This window comes from Mirounga angustirostris, unplaced genomic scaffold (genome assembly GCF_029215605.1).
Source record: "Mirounga angustirostris isolate CCGP_5_RB_7025 unplaced genomic scaffold, mMirAng1.0.hap1 SCAF_2, whole genome shotgun sequence".
Classification (NCBI taxonomy): Eukaryota; Metazoa; Chordata; class Mammalia; order Carnivora; family Phocidae; genus Mirounga; species Mirounga angustirostris.
The window spans coordinates 179964776-179984113 of record NW_026991710.1 but is presented as its reverse complement, the minus strand read 5'-3'; the positions used below and the strand labels follow the sequence as shown (position 1 = coordinate 179984113).

At 34.5% G+C, this 19338-nt stretch overlaps 1 protein-coding gene across 8 annotated transcripts in view; it reads right to left on the bottom strand.

Moving 5' to 3' along the window:
• TUSC3 (tumor suppressor candidate 3) overlaps positions 1–19338 on the bottom strand; it is a 248098-nt gene that overhangs the window by 30057 nt on the left and 198703 nt on the right. For 5 of the 8 annotated variants that reach the window (XR_010409712.1, XR_010409713.1, XM_045879741.3 and 2 more), the window contains exon 7: positions 1884–1947. The exons of 2 other annotated variants lie outside the window; for them this stretch is intronic. Coding sequence is in view for 3 of the 6 variants with exons in the window: in XM_045879741.3 (XP_045735697.1) it covers positions 1884–1947 (64 nt within the window). In the remaining 3 variants the exon portion in view is untranslated. Of the gene's footprint in view, positions 1–1883; positions 1948–16462; positions 16576–19338 lie in introns of those variants that run through there. One more of the 8 variants, XR_010409714.1, reaches the window with a different exon arrangement.

The window sequence follows — 19338 nt, the reverse complement described above, 5'->3', positions numbered from 1 at the left end:
GTTAGAAAAGAGAAAGCTGGCACATACTGATCAAGATCACAAAACTTGAGATTGTTAATTCAAATACTGATATTTCCGATTTTAATCTATGAGACACACTACAGCAAAAACATACTCATACTAGTAGCTTCTTAATAAAGCACACAGGTAACTGCAAGCCAGAAATGGGCTGAAGATATGCACAATTCCCCATATGCACACAAGTATGTGTAAAGGGTAGAAGAAATACAAATGTAGAACTGATGAGAAAATAAAAGGGAAAAAAAAAAAAAAAACAGCCTGTAGTGAGTACTCGATGCTTTTTGTGTGCTATCTCATTTACTTCACACGGAAATGCCATGTGGTTACTTGGCTAATCCTGATTTTATAAATGAGGAAGTCTGTGAGCTTCTTGAGAATTCAAAGTGCTTTAAGCACTCCTACCCCTTTCGTCCACTACAATTAATAGAAGATTCAGTATATACCAACACCTGACACACTGTCCAGAACATATTATGCAAATAAAATGGATTACTTAAAAAGCTGAAGGTAGAAAATACATACTTGGTAGTGAATTAAAAAATGCACTGTTATAAGGTAGAGAAATACAAAAACCTTAATGATATTAAAGAGGGGCGCCTGGGTTGCTCAGTTGGTTAAGCGACTGCCTTCAGCTCAGGTCATGATCCTGGAGTCCCGGGATCAAGTCCCGCATCGGGCTCCCTCCTCGGCAGGGACTCTGCTTCTTCCTCTGACCCTCCTCCCTCTCATGCTCTCTGTCTCTCATTCTCTCTCTCTCAAATAAATTAAAAAAAAAAATGATATTAAAGAGAGTTGTTTCCTTCCAGATTAAAAGTAAAAACTTCAAGATGGCATGACTGACATTTATTCATGAAATCCTGTACCACAGACCATAATAACATATATAAAACTTAACCAATAGACCATGAAAAAAAAAAGTGAATTCTAATCCTAGTTCTTCCTTCAACTTAAAGCAAGTCAATTAAATTTTGTGGGTTTTAGTTTTCCCACCTATAAAATGAGTTTTGGACCTAGATGAGTTCTAAGATTCCTTAAAGATTTAAATAGCTCTGATTATATAAAATACTGAAAATTTGGGCTAGATTACTTCAGTTGAATATGAATCTTAGTAACCAGGAAAGTAATCAAATTTTCTAAACAATTCTATAGGCACACTTTAAATTCTGATGATGACTCAATATGTTCAACATTATAAATTTAACCTTCAAATATTTCTCAAGACACACAAACCTTAGTGCCCCCCCAAGATACAGTTGTTTACCCAAAGACTAACTTTATTTCATTCTAAGAGTATTCAGAGATTGGTTTTAATTAGGCACTTTAACCTTACCTCTCTCCTATTTTATCCTGTCTTCTTTGCCCTTCTACCACCAAACATAAATTGTACTCAATTATCTGATTCATAACATTTAGTCTGGTATGTTCCAAAAAGACATGTCTAACCATCTTAAATCTCCCTCTTCTGACTTATAGTACTGTTTAAGGGAACTAGTAGTAAGCTAGTATTTTAAAATTCTGCTTTTTACATTTTAGGACACTTTTTTCTCCCTGTTAGGATCCAATAGGGTAAAACCACACAAAACTCCACGAAAAGACGTTAGCCAAAGATAACCCAATGCAGAGCAAAAGCTATACTTCGCAATTCAACAGTCAGTAAAAAAAGAGAAAATTATAGGCTGTTAATGACTCAGAATAAAAACAAAATTAAATACGAAATAATTAGCAAAGGAACTAGAAAGTAACATAGTAAAGTTTAAAATTTAATATCTTTTTAAAATCTTGATAATTATTGTCATAAAAAAAGTCAATTTGATAGCATGCAACTTCTGTCATTTTCAATCCATCAGTATTTTTAAGGATACTTAGTACCAGAATAATGTGTGACTCTGCCACGAACTGAGCTTGGCTGCTTCCGTGAATGTAGCTCTATAAAACAAGACAAAGAAGCAAAAATCACAATCTAGAGAAAAACAGATCAAAAAGTAAGTTGGGTTTTTTTTTTTTTTTGGTATTTTTAATTTTATACCATGAAGGGAAATAATAGAAAAAATCTGAACTATTTATAATTCTTTTGAATAATTAACTAGAAATAACAAATGAATATGTTGGTTGGTATTACTGTAATTTGTAGAAAGCAACTTAATATCAAAAGAAAATTTAATATAACTTGTTAAAAGGTTTACCACAAACACAAGCATACAATGTAATGATTATTTCACAGTTACTATAAGATGTAAGATACAAATTAGAGCAACTAAGTTTATCTTTAAGGAAAAAAATGACCTATCAAATATTAAATTGCTCTTTTCCACATTATCAGAGTTTTAAAATAAGATACCTTTATAAATTTATTCATTCCATTAGAGCATTTAAATTGGCCTTTTTTTAAAAAAAAATTGTTTTACCACATAAGAAATGTACAGTTTTCCATACCTAGTAAGATCTATTAATAGCCGATGCCAATCAATTACAGAAAATATGACACAAATCTCAATCTAGGATATTTTACTGCTTAAAAAACTGACTTCCATTATTTCTGCTGTTAACTTCTTACAAAAATTAACTGCTATGCAGGTGCTTTAAATACAAATCCTTTTCTAGGTTATCTGATTATCAAAAAAAAAAGTTTGGAGAAAAAAATAACATCTATGATATAAATCAATGTCCTCAAATTTTTTACCACATTTGAAGCATAGTTATCATTTGAGAGGTTGTTTTTATTTTTGACAATAAATACAGATGAAAGCATACCTGAAGTATGCTCTTACAAAGGGTAACTAGGAATCAGAAAATTATTCCTTCTTGGCCTTAATACTGGACATGTCACCAAATTTCTCAGAAACTCAATATCTGTTCATCTATAAAATCGGGAACTGAATTAGATGATTTCTGTATCTTTTTGAAGTATATAAAGTCTTCTATGTTTTTTCATAAATTGTGTCTTGGTATTTTCATTTAAAGGCTGTTTTTTCTACTCTGACCTAAACGGTCTTTGTTTCTATCTCTAATATCAGTAATTCATAGGGCTGCTGCCTTATCCAAAGATATGTTTAGGTATGTTCTTTAAGCCCAGCTTCAAGCAAACTGACTAAAAGAGACTTGGTAGTCTAATAATTTTCACTAACATACTCCACTTGAAAGTCTAAAACTTAAAGTGGTCCAAACCAAAGTTTTGATTCTATCCCAGAATTGGCAACATAATTTTTCCAGGTGTTTAAACCAAAACCTTGGAATCATCTTAGTCTATTCTTCTCTCCTCCCTCCTCTCTTCTTCTATCTCTAATCATTCAGAAAATACCACTGACTCTACTTTAAAAATCCATTCCAAATTCAACCAGTTGTAACTATTTCCAGGAAGCACTGGCAAAAGTGCCCACGGGGGGTGCCTGGGTGACTCAGTTAATTGTCCAACTCTTGATTTCAGCTCAGGTCATGATCTCAGGGTTGTGTGATTGAGCCCCAGGCTCAATGCTCAGCGGGGAGTCTGTTTCTTTCTCTCTCTCTCCCTCTGCCCTTCCCCTGGCTCACACTCTAAAATAAATCTTAAAAAAAAACAAAAAAACAAACAAAAAAATCCCAAGTGCTCAAGGATCAAGGTCAGACTTACTGTCTGGTCTAAGCAGTCACCATCTCTTGCCTAGATTATTGCAATATCCTCCTTTCTTCTCCCTGCCTCTGCCCTAAAGTCTATTTGCCAGCCAAATTAATCCTGCTAAAACTAATGAGAAACTATCATTAGCCTAACTCAGAATCCTTCAATTCTTGAATGTGTGAGAAAAATATTATATGATATAATCTGTTATCTGCTTCTAATCACAATTCCAAAGAATCTACATATCTCCAATTAAAAAATAGTTAAGACTAAAAAAAAATCTAAAGTTGGTTCTTAGAGACTTACTTCACTATACCCGATCTAGAATACTTGTGGGCTGGGGCACCTGGGTGGCTCAGTTGGTTAAACAACTGCCTTCGGCTCAGGTCATGATCCAGGAGTCCCAGGATCGAGTCCCGCATCGGGCTCCCTGCTCGGCGGGGAGTCTGCTTCTCTCTCTGACCCTCCTCCCTCTCATGCTCTCTGTCTCTCATTGTCTCTCTTGCAAATAAATAAATAAAATCTTAAAAAAGATTTTTATCTTTTTAAGAGTAAAGGCTTGGAGAAAGTCCTTAATCTGCTACTTGCTGTGTTTCCCTGAACAAATTACTTAACCTCATATCTTTCAATGGACTAGGAAGATATTCCTCAAAATACTGCCCTGAAAATTAAGTAAAATAATGTCATGGTAAGTAATTAGCACAGCATCTGGCTTTCTTTGTAGTACATAGTCAAAAATAATCAAGGACAAATCATCTTAGTCTCTATTCTAAACTATTTGTATCTTTCAAACATTAGACACACATGCTTAAATACCATTCAGAAATTATTTTATTTACACAGGTGAATTTAGTTTGTTGAACTGATATTTTAAAAAGATGATAGGAACTTATCAAAAAAAAATTTGACTTTTATCCATCTCTTTAGTCATTGAAATCACTTTAAGACCACATACCCTGAAAGATTTCAGGATTTAATAAAGTAGAATTCATCTGATAAATTTTTACTGAGCAATTTTTATTACCAGGTATTAATTTAGGCAATGGGGAGCCAGCATAACGAAACAGAAAACAACCAAGCCCCCCCGCAAAACTATGTTTTCATGACTCACACATTCAAACTGTGAGAACACTATTTGTCTACCAAAGTAAACAGAAAGATTATTGGCACACAATAAAAGCCGTAAGAGCAAACACAAGAATACAAACACAAATAATAAAGAAATATATAAGCACAAACATGCCAAAGGCTTGGGCGTTGACCTTAGAAATAGTTATCTTTAATTTATGGGGCCACCCAAAGCAATGACTTAATCCAATTAAAATGAACTAATGCTTGATTTTTAAGTTGGTCTTAAAATATTGTATTTAATGCACAACTTTCAAAATCCTTTGAAAGAAATAACAACTAATAAATTCCTTTGTAGCTTTAGCATGATTAACATCTTTTCCCTTTCTTATTTTTACCAATTCTGATAAGTATTAGTAACTAATGGTAATTTCATCCTAAGTATATACACACAACACATTTACAGAATGATGAATGGGCAAGAAGGAAATCTGCATGGTCTCACATACTTGATACATATCTATTTTTTTTCCATGGAGATAAAATGTTTTAACAAACCATAAAAATATTCTTCTCTTGACCAGTCCATTGAACACTTATTTATAGAGCATATAAATCAAAATCAAATGAAAGACTGGCTCATAAAAATTTTATCAGAAAGTTCCTTATCATGATACCACCTAAAGGCCAATTTTATTAAGAAGAAAAATTAGAGGATTTGAATTTTGCATAGCATAATATAAATAATATATATGAATAACACTTTTAATTTCAAGTAACATCCTTGAAAATAAAAAATAGTTATGTTTTGTTTAATATAATGGTTCTAATACCTCTTTTAGAAGAGTATCAGAAAAGGAAATAGAAATTAAGCTAAATATAGTATAGGTCAGTAGAAAAAAGGAACCTCATTCCATTTAACTTAATCCTAAATTCTTGGGAAAATGGTATCTGTCATTCTGCTCTGCTTTTTCAATATTGTTTTAAAATTGTGTTGGTACTGAGTAATCAGTAAGGGGTCCTTTTATACACTTAAATATTCTGAAAATAACTGGCTCGTGTGGACCAACAGTTTGTTGTCTGAGAAGGAAGTAATTGTAATGAAAAGTGAACTTAGAGTCAGGAGTCTTGGTTTCTAGTGCTGATAAACTCCATTCAATTTAAGAAACTAGTTGTTAAGCTCAGTCAATTCCATCATTTGGGTCTCAGTTTCCTAATCTGAAAAAGAAAGAAACTGAAATTGATTATATCAAGAAAACAGGATAGTATGGTAGTTTATAAAATACATTTCAATCCAAATGCCTGAGTTGGAATTCCTATCCTGGACCTGCCACAAGTGTGACCTTGAGCAAAATTATTCTAAGCCTCAAATTGTTCAAAACAAAATGTGTTTCCAGTTGAAAAAAACAAAATGTGAGAAGTGAATTAGCTAATACATGTGAAATACTTAGTATCAGGCCTAAAACCCAGTATGCCGTTGATAAGTTATCATTATTATTACCATTAGTTGCCTAAAATTCAAGTGAATTTCAACATTTTACTTAGGCATGTGACTCACAGATGAACATAATGGCTATTGATTTTATGTCTATTGGTAGTCAATTAACAGTAGAATATGTCTGGGTTAAATTCTCCCTGTCAGTGAATAATTATTTTTTAAACTTCCAAGCTGATATTAAAATTACCTGTCTTGGAGCAAAAGCAAGATCTAAACAACCAACTTCTTTGATGAACCTGAACACAGACTTTGTAGTTAAATGGGCTTTGGAGCAAAACGAAATATTAACATAAGCAGAATATAAAAAGTTGTTCACTCACCTATATAAGCCAAGAAATAACTTTTTTGAAGACACTAATGCATAGGATTCAAATTAGTTGTTTCTCCCTTATTCATTGATAAGATATATATTCGTATCTATCTGTTTTGGCATAAGTGTCTTGTTGGGGAAAAAAACAAAAGTGTACTTAAACCAATTCCAGAGAGATAGAAGTGGTTTTGAATTTTGATCATTTTTAAAAATGTAATTTATTTTAAAAGAACGTTAATAACACCAAGAAAATGGCAAATGCATGAAGTGAAGATTGGATATTGTTGGGTGTTAACCCAAATGGCAATCTGTCTCAGTTCAAGGTCAAATCCACAAAAGTGCTTTTGGTCCCATCTTTCATTTTAAAATACATGATTGCATAATGAACCGAGAACTTGTCAACTGCTAGAAGAAACACTGCTGGGATTATCTTTTAGCAACTACGTGAATTTTTTCTAATTTTTTCATGTATTTTGACTCAAATGACATGTAAATTTCCTTTCTGTCCACTTCCTTTCCCCCTTTTTGTACATATTGCAAAAAATTACTTATGTGAATCCTTTTAGACTTTTTCAGTCCCTTACTCCTAGTACAAGGACAACAGACACATAAAATTTAAGATAATCTTTTAAGTGATAGACTCTCAATTGTCTAGTGTATGATTCTTACTCTTTGCAAAAGAAATACTGCATTAGTAAGAAAAGGAAACACAGTTTATTATCAACATAAAATAAGTGGAATGAAAATACTGTATTTTCTTTGACAGCACTTCCAAGAAGTCAAAAGAATTGCCTCACTACTTTAAAATTTTTGTCTTTGAAATTAATCTTGGCTATTTAAGAGTTGCCACTAGAAGAACCGCTGCTTTCCTGATCGAAGCCTATGTAGAATGAGGGATCCATTTTTTGTATATGACAGAATCGATCATTTTTTAATTTATTTTTATTTTTTTAAAGATTTTATTTATTTATTTGACAGAGACAGTGAGAGAGGGAACACAAGCAGGGGGAGTGGGAGAGGGAGAAGCAGGCTTCCTGCTGAGCAGGGAGCCCAATGCAGGGCTCGATCCCAGGACCCTGGGACCATGACCTGAGCCGAAGGCAGACACTTAACGACTGAGCCACCCAGGTGCCCCTCGATCATTGTTTTAGTATGTAATTCTAAGGGAATAAGATGGTATTTCAAAATACATATGGTAGTAGGACTGCAGTAATGACATCCTCGTCCTGAGTCTCCTTTGTGTGCTAAAGTACACAGGATACTAAAATGGAATAATCTTTAGTATTTCCTTTTCAGTTTCTTCCTCGGAATTCTAATGTCCAGGAAAGGAGTCTTTTAAAATGTTAAAATACACTATCTTATTTAGTGTTAAAATTAATAGAAATACTTAAAGGCATCCTATGGTCTTCCCCTGCATGATGCCTGCTTAACATGGAACCAATTAATTGGGTCTCTAGTAAAAACAAAGTGTGAGAGAAAGAAGAGGGTAGGAAGGCAGACAAGCTTCTGTTTAGCTAATGGCAAAAGGAAGTATGCTGGGTCACCACTGTTACTGCACAAAACAAGTTGAAATCCCAAGGTACTTATCACTCTGACATTCTTATAAAAGATTTCTCTATTTTTTGATAGTTACACATTTCTAGCCTCTTCCTCAGGGGCTGTCTTTTTATTCATCATCCTACATCAATTTTCCTAAGGTAGCACCAGTTTTTGCTAGGCTGCTACACTAAATGGCAGATGTGATATCGATCATAAAAAGCTAGGCTGGGTCCTCCTGGATTTGACTGAAAGAAGAGCTATAAATAGGTATTATCTTACATCTAGGTGCAAAGAATGCCACTGTGTTTGATTTCTCCAGAGGGTGCACGTAACTCAGGCTTGAGATTCCTAAGTACTTCATTAAATATTTGGCTTACTAAATAATTACAATAGACCTAAAACAGTTCTTCATGAAGACTAATAAATCTGTCTGCCTCTCCAAGTATTTCACTGGTCAGCTGTTAGCAATAAGCTACCACTCTCCCTTTAACTGAAATTTTAGGGCGTCTTTAAGCCCTATTCCAGTTGAACTTAATGCATGACCAGTTGTGGAGTATGAAACCCTTACCTGCCCCAGCCATATTCCAAAAAGGATTTCTTCAGTTTTTCTTATTATAGTTGAAGATCAAAAAGGTTGACCAGTTAACCTAGGTCAGTGATTCTCAAAATGTGTGTGCATGACATTCACCTGGGATATTTGTTTAATAAAACAGATTCTCAGACATCATATGTGGAGATTATAATGCAATAGGTCTGTGGTTGTACCAGAAATTTGCACCGTTCATGAGCTGAAAGCCATTTCTACACATCTATATTTTGTAAGAGGCTGTATAGGAAGAAGGGAATGTGTAATCCTTTGAAAGTTGTCAGAAAGGCTACTTGCTGAGAAAAAAAGTCTTACTAGTAAGTTTGGTTTTCTTTAAGTAATAAAAGAATTGCTACATATTGAGAGAAAACATCTTATTGTAAGAAGTTGGGTTTTTTGGTTGTCTTTTTTTTTTTATAATAAAAGAACTGCTACATATCTAGAGAAAACACCTTATTAGTAGGAGGAGTTTTTGTTTTTATAAATAATAAATAATTGTTATTTCAAATGTAGGCATTTAGCTCTATGGATGCAAGCCTATAAAAAGAGTGCTGGCTGCAAATCAGCCCCAAGCAACAGAAAAACTACATGATGTTTGTCAAACAGTGAGTGACAGATATTATCACAAGTCTGAAAATTCAAATTTCAGTCATCCTGTCCAGTATTATGAGATATTTTCTAGAACACTACAAAACACAGGGTAAGTTACCAAGAAGCGGAAACTGAGCATATTGGAAATGGCAGAACCAAATGGTGGGCTAGCAGCTCCTAACTGGGGACCTAAGAGGAACTAACAGTTTTAGAATAACTGTGACCCCAGGCTAGAAAGGGTGTGGTTGGTCCAATTCAAACCCTTCTCCACAAAAAGTTATGAGCCCTGATAGTAAAGTAGAGAAATCTCTCTCATGAGCTAAATTTACCTGAATTTACCAGTCTTATTGACTGGTAATTCCTGTATTGCAAGGGGGCAGGGCTGGTAACAACAAAACAGAACAAAAAAATTTTTTCAATCAATCCATTACTAAGGAAATCCTAAACAGAATATTCTGTGAAACAGTTCATTATAATTGCCCCTTCCTAGAAGGTCAACCAATGAGAACATAGAGTGCAGGGCTGGAAAACTTAGGGTTAGAAGTACAACCCTAAGCCTCAGACACTAGTGAGAGAAACTGGGGATAAACTATGTTTGGAGAGGTGTCTTTAACTTTCTGAACAGAACTGGTAATATGACCAATGAGATAAAGATCTCATTTGTACTTTCAAAATGTTGAGAGAATAAAACTATAACATAATGAGACTGTTTTTTCCAAGCGTACGGCAAAAATTTAAAAGGCCCTATGACTCACCTTCTAAGTAATTTTAGTAATATTTTGTTAACACATTTTCTAGCCGTATTACAGTTTTCATTTCATTGAGTAACAAAAGAAAACTTGAAAGGCATAGTGTAATTACTCTCATAGAATTTTCTTTTGTAACTAAGTAAAATGTTCAAAAGAAGTTATGTTCAGCATTTTAAAATCCAACTGAATAGCTTTTAATGTGAGATATACTGAATATGTAAATCTACAATGTGAAAGCTTTGGTAGTTCTGTCATATCAGGTATATATGAAAAGTATAATAAAAATGTATGTTTTTTTTCTTTATCCTCAAAAATAAGCAGCCATTAAGGTAGTTTAATACTCCCAAGTTGTTATTATAAAAGTAATCCAAAATGCAAGAACAATAACAACAACAGAACAACTAATGTAGCTTAAATTTTACATCAGTCTGTGTTTAAAAATAAAATCAGTTATTTTATATCACCAAATATTTTACACCTGTGACTGGTCTAAGACACGCGTTAGGAACAGAGCTTCTCTGTACCCTAGTCCAGTTTTGCCAACAAACTGAATGATTTCCCCCTAGGAATGCCTTTTAATACCTCTGTAATTCACTTTCCTGGTACAGATCATTTTTTGTTACCTATGAAGCTATAAGGTGATAAAAAAGATATTATCAAGCAAAGTCTATAAAAGGCATTTAAACAAAAAATAAACCAGAATCACTCTTTTGAAGCACAGATTCTTACATTTCTCTTCTTTTTTTCATGTGTCTATGAAAATGGAGGTCTACCTCTCTACTCTTAGTACTCACGTGATAGATAATTCTTTGGTAATTCTATACACATAAGCATATTCATGTAGATGACAAATGCCCTGGGTGGCCAGGCAATTATTCCTTAATAATGAATCTTTTAGCATATCTGTTAAATCATCCTCTGAACATTATTTGTACTTTGTATTTATTCATGTTGCTGCCTCACTGATTGCAATATGAGCAAAATATTGCTGAGTCGAGTCCCATTACATCATGCTGAACTATCTGCTATGGCAGTTTTTCTAGCCTAGTTCTTCAGAAAGCTTTAGTTATATCCTTGAAACTTATATTGTCTTAATAATGACACGTTCTCTGAAGTTTGCCAATTGCTTTAAAAGTCCAGTGTCATCCATTTTCTCCATACATCTAGGACCACTGCACTTTGATGAATGAAACTAGGAAATCACTGCCTCTAAATCTTTGACATCAGAGACTCTATCTTGACATCTGATATGAAATATAGTACAAAAGTATGATAAATGAAACCTGTTTAAGAAATGAAAATGAGACTGATAAGGATTCAGATATTAGACCCATATTTAATATTTTATTTTTATTTTATTTTTTTTATCTTATTTATTTGAGAGAGAGTGAGAGAGAGAGCCCAAGAGGGGGTAGGGTCAGAGGAAGCAGCAGACTCCCTGCCGAGCAGGGAGCCTGACGTGGGACTCGATCCCAGGACTCCGGGATCATGACCTGAGCCAAAGGCAGTCGCTTAACCAACTGAGCCACCCAGGCGCCCAAGTCCCGGGATCAAGCCCCATGTCTGGCTCCCTGCTCTGTGGGGAGTCTGCTACTCCCTCTGACCCTACCCCCTCTTGGGCTCTCTCTCTCACTCTCTCTCTCTCAAATAAATAAATAAGATTAAAAAAATGAAATAAAAAATAAAATATTAAAAAAAAAAGAGAAATGTTAACATTTGCCCATGAAGTTCTATTCTCTATTCTGTTTTCTCTCTTGAATGCTGCATACTTTTCAATCAAACAGTTCTGCTGTATGAAAGACCCCTTCTCAGCCAGGTCTGTATTTTCAAATCATACTATTAGTTGTGTATATTTATTTGAATATCCCACTTGAATATCCTTAACACTTTAAAATATTCTCAAAGTCAGTATTCTCCAAACAAATTAATTTCTCTGCCAGAATTTCATGCTTCTCTCAATAATACAGGCATTCTTCTGATCTCATTTTCAACTTTGACATCTGTGCCTACATTAATCACAAAGCCAGTGAACACTTTCTATTCTATACTTGCCATTTTTCTATTAGTTTGACACAACTGATTCTGTGTGAATGCTTATCATATCATGCTTGGATTATGGTTTCCTAATCTTTACTCTCTAATCTCTCACTTCTAGCTAAATCATCCCAAATCACTTTGATCAGTCTACTCCTCACAAACTTTAGAAAATTTAAAGTTGCTGAGAGGCCTTGCCAATATAAGCTAGATACTTTTGTGTCAATCAATCAATACAACAAATACCTATTCAGTACTTAGGAGTAAGAGATACTGCACTTCATAAAATGAGAAAAACAAGTAAATAGAAAACATGGTGTTTTTTCTCAAAAGGAAATATACCATATGTGCATAAATATCTAAGCATAAAGGCAAAAGAGAGTGAGAGCACTGTGCTTAACACTGTACATTTAGTAGACCAAGATTCGAATCTGTGCTTGAGTTGCCTTTGTAAATGGGGATAATAACAGTATCTTTCTTATTGAGAAATACTATAGGATTAGACATCGTAAATTAGTAAAAGTAGCTTTTAAGTTGCATGGCATTTGGTAAGGACTCTTATCTTTTGGTTATCAATTTACTTATGTGTACAATGACTTTTAGAGAAATATAAAAGGCAAAATTACTGAATGCTGAAATGGAAGAAAAAAGACTCCAAAGACGGGTTAACTGCAAACAGGGTTTTTGTTTTGTTTTGTTTTGTTATGTTAGTCACCATATAGTACTTCATTAGTTTTTGATGTAGTGTTCCATGATTCATTGTTTGCATATAACACCCAGTGCTCCATTCAGTACATGCCCTCTTTAATACCCATCACCAGGCCAACCCATCCCCCCACCCCCTCCCCTCTAGAACCCTCAGTTTGTTTCTCAGAGTCCATAGTCTCTCATGGTTCCTCTCCCCCTCCGATTCCCCCCACCCTTCATTTTTCCCTTTCTTCTCCAACAGGGTATTTCAATGTATTTTATGTTAAGAGAAGCTAGGGACATGAGAGAATTTCAAACAGGTAGAATGTGACAATGAGACTAACACAGAATGGGAAGCAAAACTGTTTATGTGATCTTACTGGGAAGGAGTTTGGAGGTAGCCAAATCAAGCACAATTTTTCTTATATATATATATATATAATTATGTTTCAGCAAAAATTCTGTTCACAGCCCCCAAATATTCTCTACTCATTTCCACTTCTTCGGGTTCTTAAGGCTGTTTCATTTCTCTTTTTCCTGATACATACCAAGGAATGAGCTTTATTCTTACTGGTTAACCAAAATTTGCCTTGATTTTAAGGCAAACTTAAATTCCCCATCTTTTAATAAAACTTTTCCTGAGAATTTTGTCTTGCGGTAATATTTATGGCTCTTAAACTATTATAATATTTACTGTCTATCACATTTAATCTGCATCTTGGTCATTTATAATTTTAGTGTTATTCATTTGAGTTTTAAGTCTAGAATCCTATCTGTTTCAGGAAAAGGGATATATTATAGAATACAAACAGAAAACATTATTTTTAAAAAAATATTTAAGAGAGCAAACAAATCTGGGTGAGGGCTTGACTAGAGGTAGCAGCAGAGGGAGAGAATCTCAAGCAGACTCCCCACTGAGCAGCAGAGCCCATGGGAGGTTCATTCTCATGACCTATGAGATCATGACCTGATCTGAAACCAAGAGCTGGATGCTTAATCTACTGAGCCACCCAGGTGCCCCACAAAACATTACTTTAAAAAAGAGAACAGTCTTTAAATACTTCAGTGTATTTTAAAACAATTTAAATATAAACTACATTAAAACCCTAAAGTAAAATGTAAAACAATTTTAAGAATCTACATATTTAGAGTAATTCAGGAATTTAAAATAAAAACCCAGAACATCTATTAACAATTCCCTTTTTTTAACTTCTCAAATGAAGCTAAAACTGAAGTAAAATTCCTCAAACTGGAATGAACAGTTAAACTCAGTTGTTTTTAATCTATATAAATCTTAGAGAAAAAGAGTGATGATTTAAACAACTATAGTGAATATTATTTAAAATTAATAAAATCAGTTTACTGGTTTTAGATTTATAGTGAGCTCATTAAATAATGATTCTAAAGTAAACAGTTTTTTTAAAAGCCAATAAAAAATTTTTTTAAAGATTTATTTATTTGAGAGAGAGAGAGAGAAAGCTTGAGCACAAGCAGGGGGAGCTGCAAGCAGAGGGAGAGGGAGAAGCAGGCTCTCCACTGATCAGGGAGCCTGATGCCAGGCATGGAGCCCGATGTGGGGCTTGATCTCAGGACCCTGAGATCATGATCTGAGCTGAAGGCAGACGCTTAACCGACTGAGTCACCCAGGTGCCCCAAAAGCCAATAAAATTTTTAACACAGATAGTAACCTTTGGTGGTTATTAGTGTGTACTACAAGGATATAATTAAAAAAGATAAATGTATTTCTTAGGAGATTTCAAGTGTATTCCATCATTAGTAATGAATGCATTACAAATATATTTGTGTATCAGTGTATTACAAGGGGATACTTGTATGCACATAACCAATTTTTACACATAAACTGGTTTTGTTGTATATGCTTCTGTTTTTAAAACATTAGCTAACTTCTTCTTTATAGATTTCAAAACTTACATTAGCTTCCAAATATCAAAATGAAAATTTACTTTCACTTATTAAGTATGATACCATTAAGTACACCTACCTTAAACACGAAGAGCACTTCTCTTTTATCTGTAAGCTTTATTTATTTTTTTAGCTGGCTAATTCATAAGAAATCCCTCAGATTTATCCTTAATCAGAAATACATATTAGGGGGAAAAGGGCATTCACAAATTCTCCATTGGGAAAGCATGGTCAAAACTCATCTGCAATTACAGATTTCTAATCTTTGCATTTTTTTCTTACAAGTTTTTATTGAAATTCCAGTTAATGTACAGTGTATGTAATATTAGTTTCAGATGTAGAATTTAGTGATTCAATACTTACATAAAACACCGGATGCTCATCACAACAAGTACCTCCTTAATACCCATCACCTATTTTACCCATCCCCCGCCCCCCTTTGGTAACCATGAGTTCTGTTTCTTGGTTTTCTTCTCCCCCTCGCCATGTTCTTTGCATTTTTCTGTATACAAATCATGCATCAACACAAAAGAGAGGTATTATTTTCAAAGAAATATTATTTGGAAAAAATAGGAAAAAAATGAGTCCTTCCATCATACCAATAGTAAACTACTTCCATAAGTTTTTCATTTATAATCAGGAAGCACTTTTTTCTAAAACAGAGAACGATGAAGAAATTTGAAAGGATTTTCAACTGTTCTTAATAAAACTATGAATATATTGAAAGAAAAGTCAGTAGGTAGAGAACAAGAAACTATGTATTTACCATTCAAGAGAAATACAACCTAGGTATTTATTTATTCAGTACTGAAATAATCTGTTTTAGATTACTACCAGATGCTTTAAGGTAACTCACAACTTTATTATTAGTATAATTATTTTAGAACCATGATGCTATCAACTTTAAAGCCTCCCTGATAAGCAATTCCAGCAATTACAGTTTATCAAATGTAACTAAAAATATAGTATCTGTTTATAATGTATAAATTTGAGGTAATTAAAATATTTTATGGTTGGAAAGAAGCTAAGAAGGCTATCTGTTTCATTCCTCGATCTTTAGATGACTGCATAATAACTTCAATAAACTTGGGTTTCAAAATGAAATCTGTATTTGCAATACTTTTTCCTTACATAAATTTATAGATTAATTATCCAAATCCTTTATAAATGTGTTTGAGGTAGAGCTACAAAAACAATTCTACTGTTATACTCCTAACAACGGAACACTTTTAGTAACGGTAACATCCAGAATGTGAATACTTTAAAATGTACAGTGTACTTTATGCACACTATCCCAAAATGCCTTATATCACCAGTAAAGATATCTATCCCATTCTCAGCAAGCGATGCAGAAGTTACTGAAAGTTACTCAATTGTGAACTGCTAAAGCTTCAATAAATAGGCAGTTTCCTTCAAGATGCACTTTCACTCAAAGTGCATTTAATCTGTAGGACATTAACATGAAATTTGTACTCCATTAAACACTTTTCAAATGAGGTCAAGAGCATGAATAAGTGACCAATAGTTTTTATGAGAAATATTTTTAACAAATGTTTCTAATGAATAGTAATGCTCTCTTATGGGATGAGTTGTGTCACTATACCCCAAATACCTATGTTGAAGTACCAAACCCAAGAACCTCAGAATGTGACTGTATTTGGAGACAAGGTCTTTAAAGAGGTAAATTAACATGAGGTCATTAGGGTGGGCCTTAATCCATACTGACTGGCGCCCTTTTAATAGGAGGAGATAAGGACAGAGACAAGCACAAGAGACCACATAAAGACAAAGGGAAGGTCTTTTTTTGAGAGACAGTCAGTATGGATTAAGGCCCACCCTAATGACCTCATGTTAATTTAATTACCTCTTTAAAGACCTTGTCTCCAAATATAGTCACATTCTGGTGTGGAGTCCATCAAAATCCTACTGGAGAACACAGGCAGCAACCTCTTCGACCTCAGCTGCAGCAACTTCTTCCTAGAATCATCGCCAAAGGCAAGGGAAGCAAGGGCAAAAATGAATTATTGGGACTTCATCAAGATAAAAAGCTTTTGCACAGCAAAAGGAACAGTCAACAAAACCAAAAGACAACCAACAGAATGGGAGAAGATATTTGCAAATGACATATCAGATAAAGGGCTAATATCCAAAATCTATAAAGAACTTATCAAACTCAACACCCCAAAGAACAAATAATCCAATCAAGAAATGGGCAGAAGACATGAACAGAAATTTTTTCCAAAGAAGACATCCAAATGGCCAACAGACGCATGAAAAAGTGGTCAACATCGCTCAGCATCAGGGAAATCCAAATCAAAACCTCAATGAGATACCACCTCACACCAGACAGAATGGCTAAAATTAATAAGTCAGGAAACGACAGATGTTGGCAAGGATGTGGAGAAAGGGGAACCCTCCTATACTGTTGGTGGTTGAATGCAAGTTGGTGCAGCCACTCTGGAAAACAGTATGGAGGTTCCTCAAAAAGTTGAAAATAGAGTTACCATACGACCCAGCAATTGCACTACTGGGTATTTACCCCGAAGATACAAATGTAGGATCCGAAGGGGTACATGCATCCCAATGCATCTCAATGTTTATAGCAGCAATGTCCACAATAGCCAAACTATGGAAAGGGCCAAGATGTCCATCAACAGATGAATGGATAAAGAAGATGTGGTGTAATATACAATGGAATATTATGCAGCCATCAAAAACAAACAAAAACAAAACACGAAATCTTGCCATTTGCAATGGCGTGGATGGAACTGGAGGGTATTATGCTAAGTGAAATAAGTCAATCAGAGAAACACATGTATCATATGATCTCACTGATATGAGGAATTCTTAATCGCAGGAAACAAACTGAGGGTTGCTGGAGTGGGGGGGGTGGGAGGGATGGGGTGGCTGGGTGATAGACATTGGGGAGGGTATATGCTATGGTGAGCGTGGTGAATTGTGTAAGACTGATGAATCACAGACCTGTACCTCTCCAACAAATAATACATTATATGTTAAAAAAAAAAAAAAAGTAGGAAGGGAAAAATGAAGGGGGGGAATCGGAGGAGGAGATGAACCATGAGAGACTATGGACTCTGAGAAACAAACTGAGGGTTCTAGAGGGGAGGGGGTGAGGGGATGGGTTAGCCTGGTGATGGGTATTAAGGAGGGCACATATTGAATGGAGCACTGGCTGTTATATGCAAACAATCATGGAACACTACGTCAAAAACTAATGATGTAATGTATGGTGATTAACATAACATAATAAAATAAAATTTAAAAAAAAGACAAAGGGAAGGGAAGAAAAGAAAGCCATCTACAAGTTAAGGACAGAGACCTCTAAAAATCATCCCTGTTGACACCTTGGTCTCAGACTTGTAGTCTCCAGAACTGTGAGAAAATAAGTTTTTGTTGTTTAAGCTATCCAATCTATGGTATTTTGTTATGGAAGTCCTGGCAAAATAATACATGTTCCAACTTAAAAAATTATTGCTAGTTTTCTTAAAATATTTTAATTATTGAGATTGATGGTTGAAATTCTCATTGCCAGTTTTAGAACAATAATAGCAACATCACATTTGGATTTTACTCTTAATAATGTAATAATATTTCTTTATTGTTTAGGGCATGAGTGATTTTATTCTGTAGATGGTTTATTTTTTATTGAATTATAATTGACATACATTATTAATATAAGGTATACAACGTAGTGATTTGATTTTTTAAAAAGATATATTTATTTGAGAGAGTGTGTGCACAGAGGGGTAAGGGGGAGGGAGAGGGACCAACAGACTGCACTGAGCATGGAGCCTGAGATCCTGAGATCATGCCCTGAGTCGAAATCAAGACTTGGGCGCCCAACTGACTAAGCCAGCCAGGAGCCCCTTGATGTTTTTTATACATTATGAGATCACAATAAGTCTAGTTATCATCTGTCATCATATAAAGTTACTATAATATTATTGACTATATTCCGCACACTGTACTTTAGTATCTCTGTGAGACTTATTTTATATTGGAAGTTTGTACTTCTTAAACCTCTTCCATCTATTTCACCCCACTCCTTTCCCTTTCAGCAACCACTAGTTTGTTTTTTTTTTTTTATCTGTGAGACTGTTTCTGGCTTTGTTTTTTGTTTTTTAGATTCCACACATAAGTGAAATTATATGGTATTTGTCTTTCTCTGACTTGTTTCACTTAGTATAATCCCTCTAGGTCCATGGATGTTACAAAGGCAAGATTTCATTCTTTTTATGGCTGAGAAATATTCCATTGTGTATATATACTACATCTTTATCTACTCAAGTACTGATGAACACTTAGGTTGTATCCATATCTTGGCTATTATAAATAATGCAGCAGTGAACACAGGGGTGCATTTATCTTTTTGAATTCGTGTTTTTGTTTCCTTTGGATAAATATACATGAGAAGAACTGCTGGATCCTATGGCAGTTCTATTTTTATTTATTTGTTTGTTTGTTTGTTTGTTTTAGATTTTATTTATTTGTCAGAGAAACAGAGAGAGAGAGAGCATAAGCAGGGGGAGCATCAGGCAGAGGGAGAAGCAGGCTCCCCACTGAGCAAAGAGCCTGATGCAGGACTCAATCCCAGGATCCTGGGATCATGACATGAGCCAAAGGCAGACGATTACCGACTGAGCCACAAGGGTGTCCCCTATTTTTTTTAAAGAACCCCCACTCTGTTTTCCACAATGGCTGTACCAATTTATATTCCTA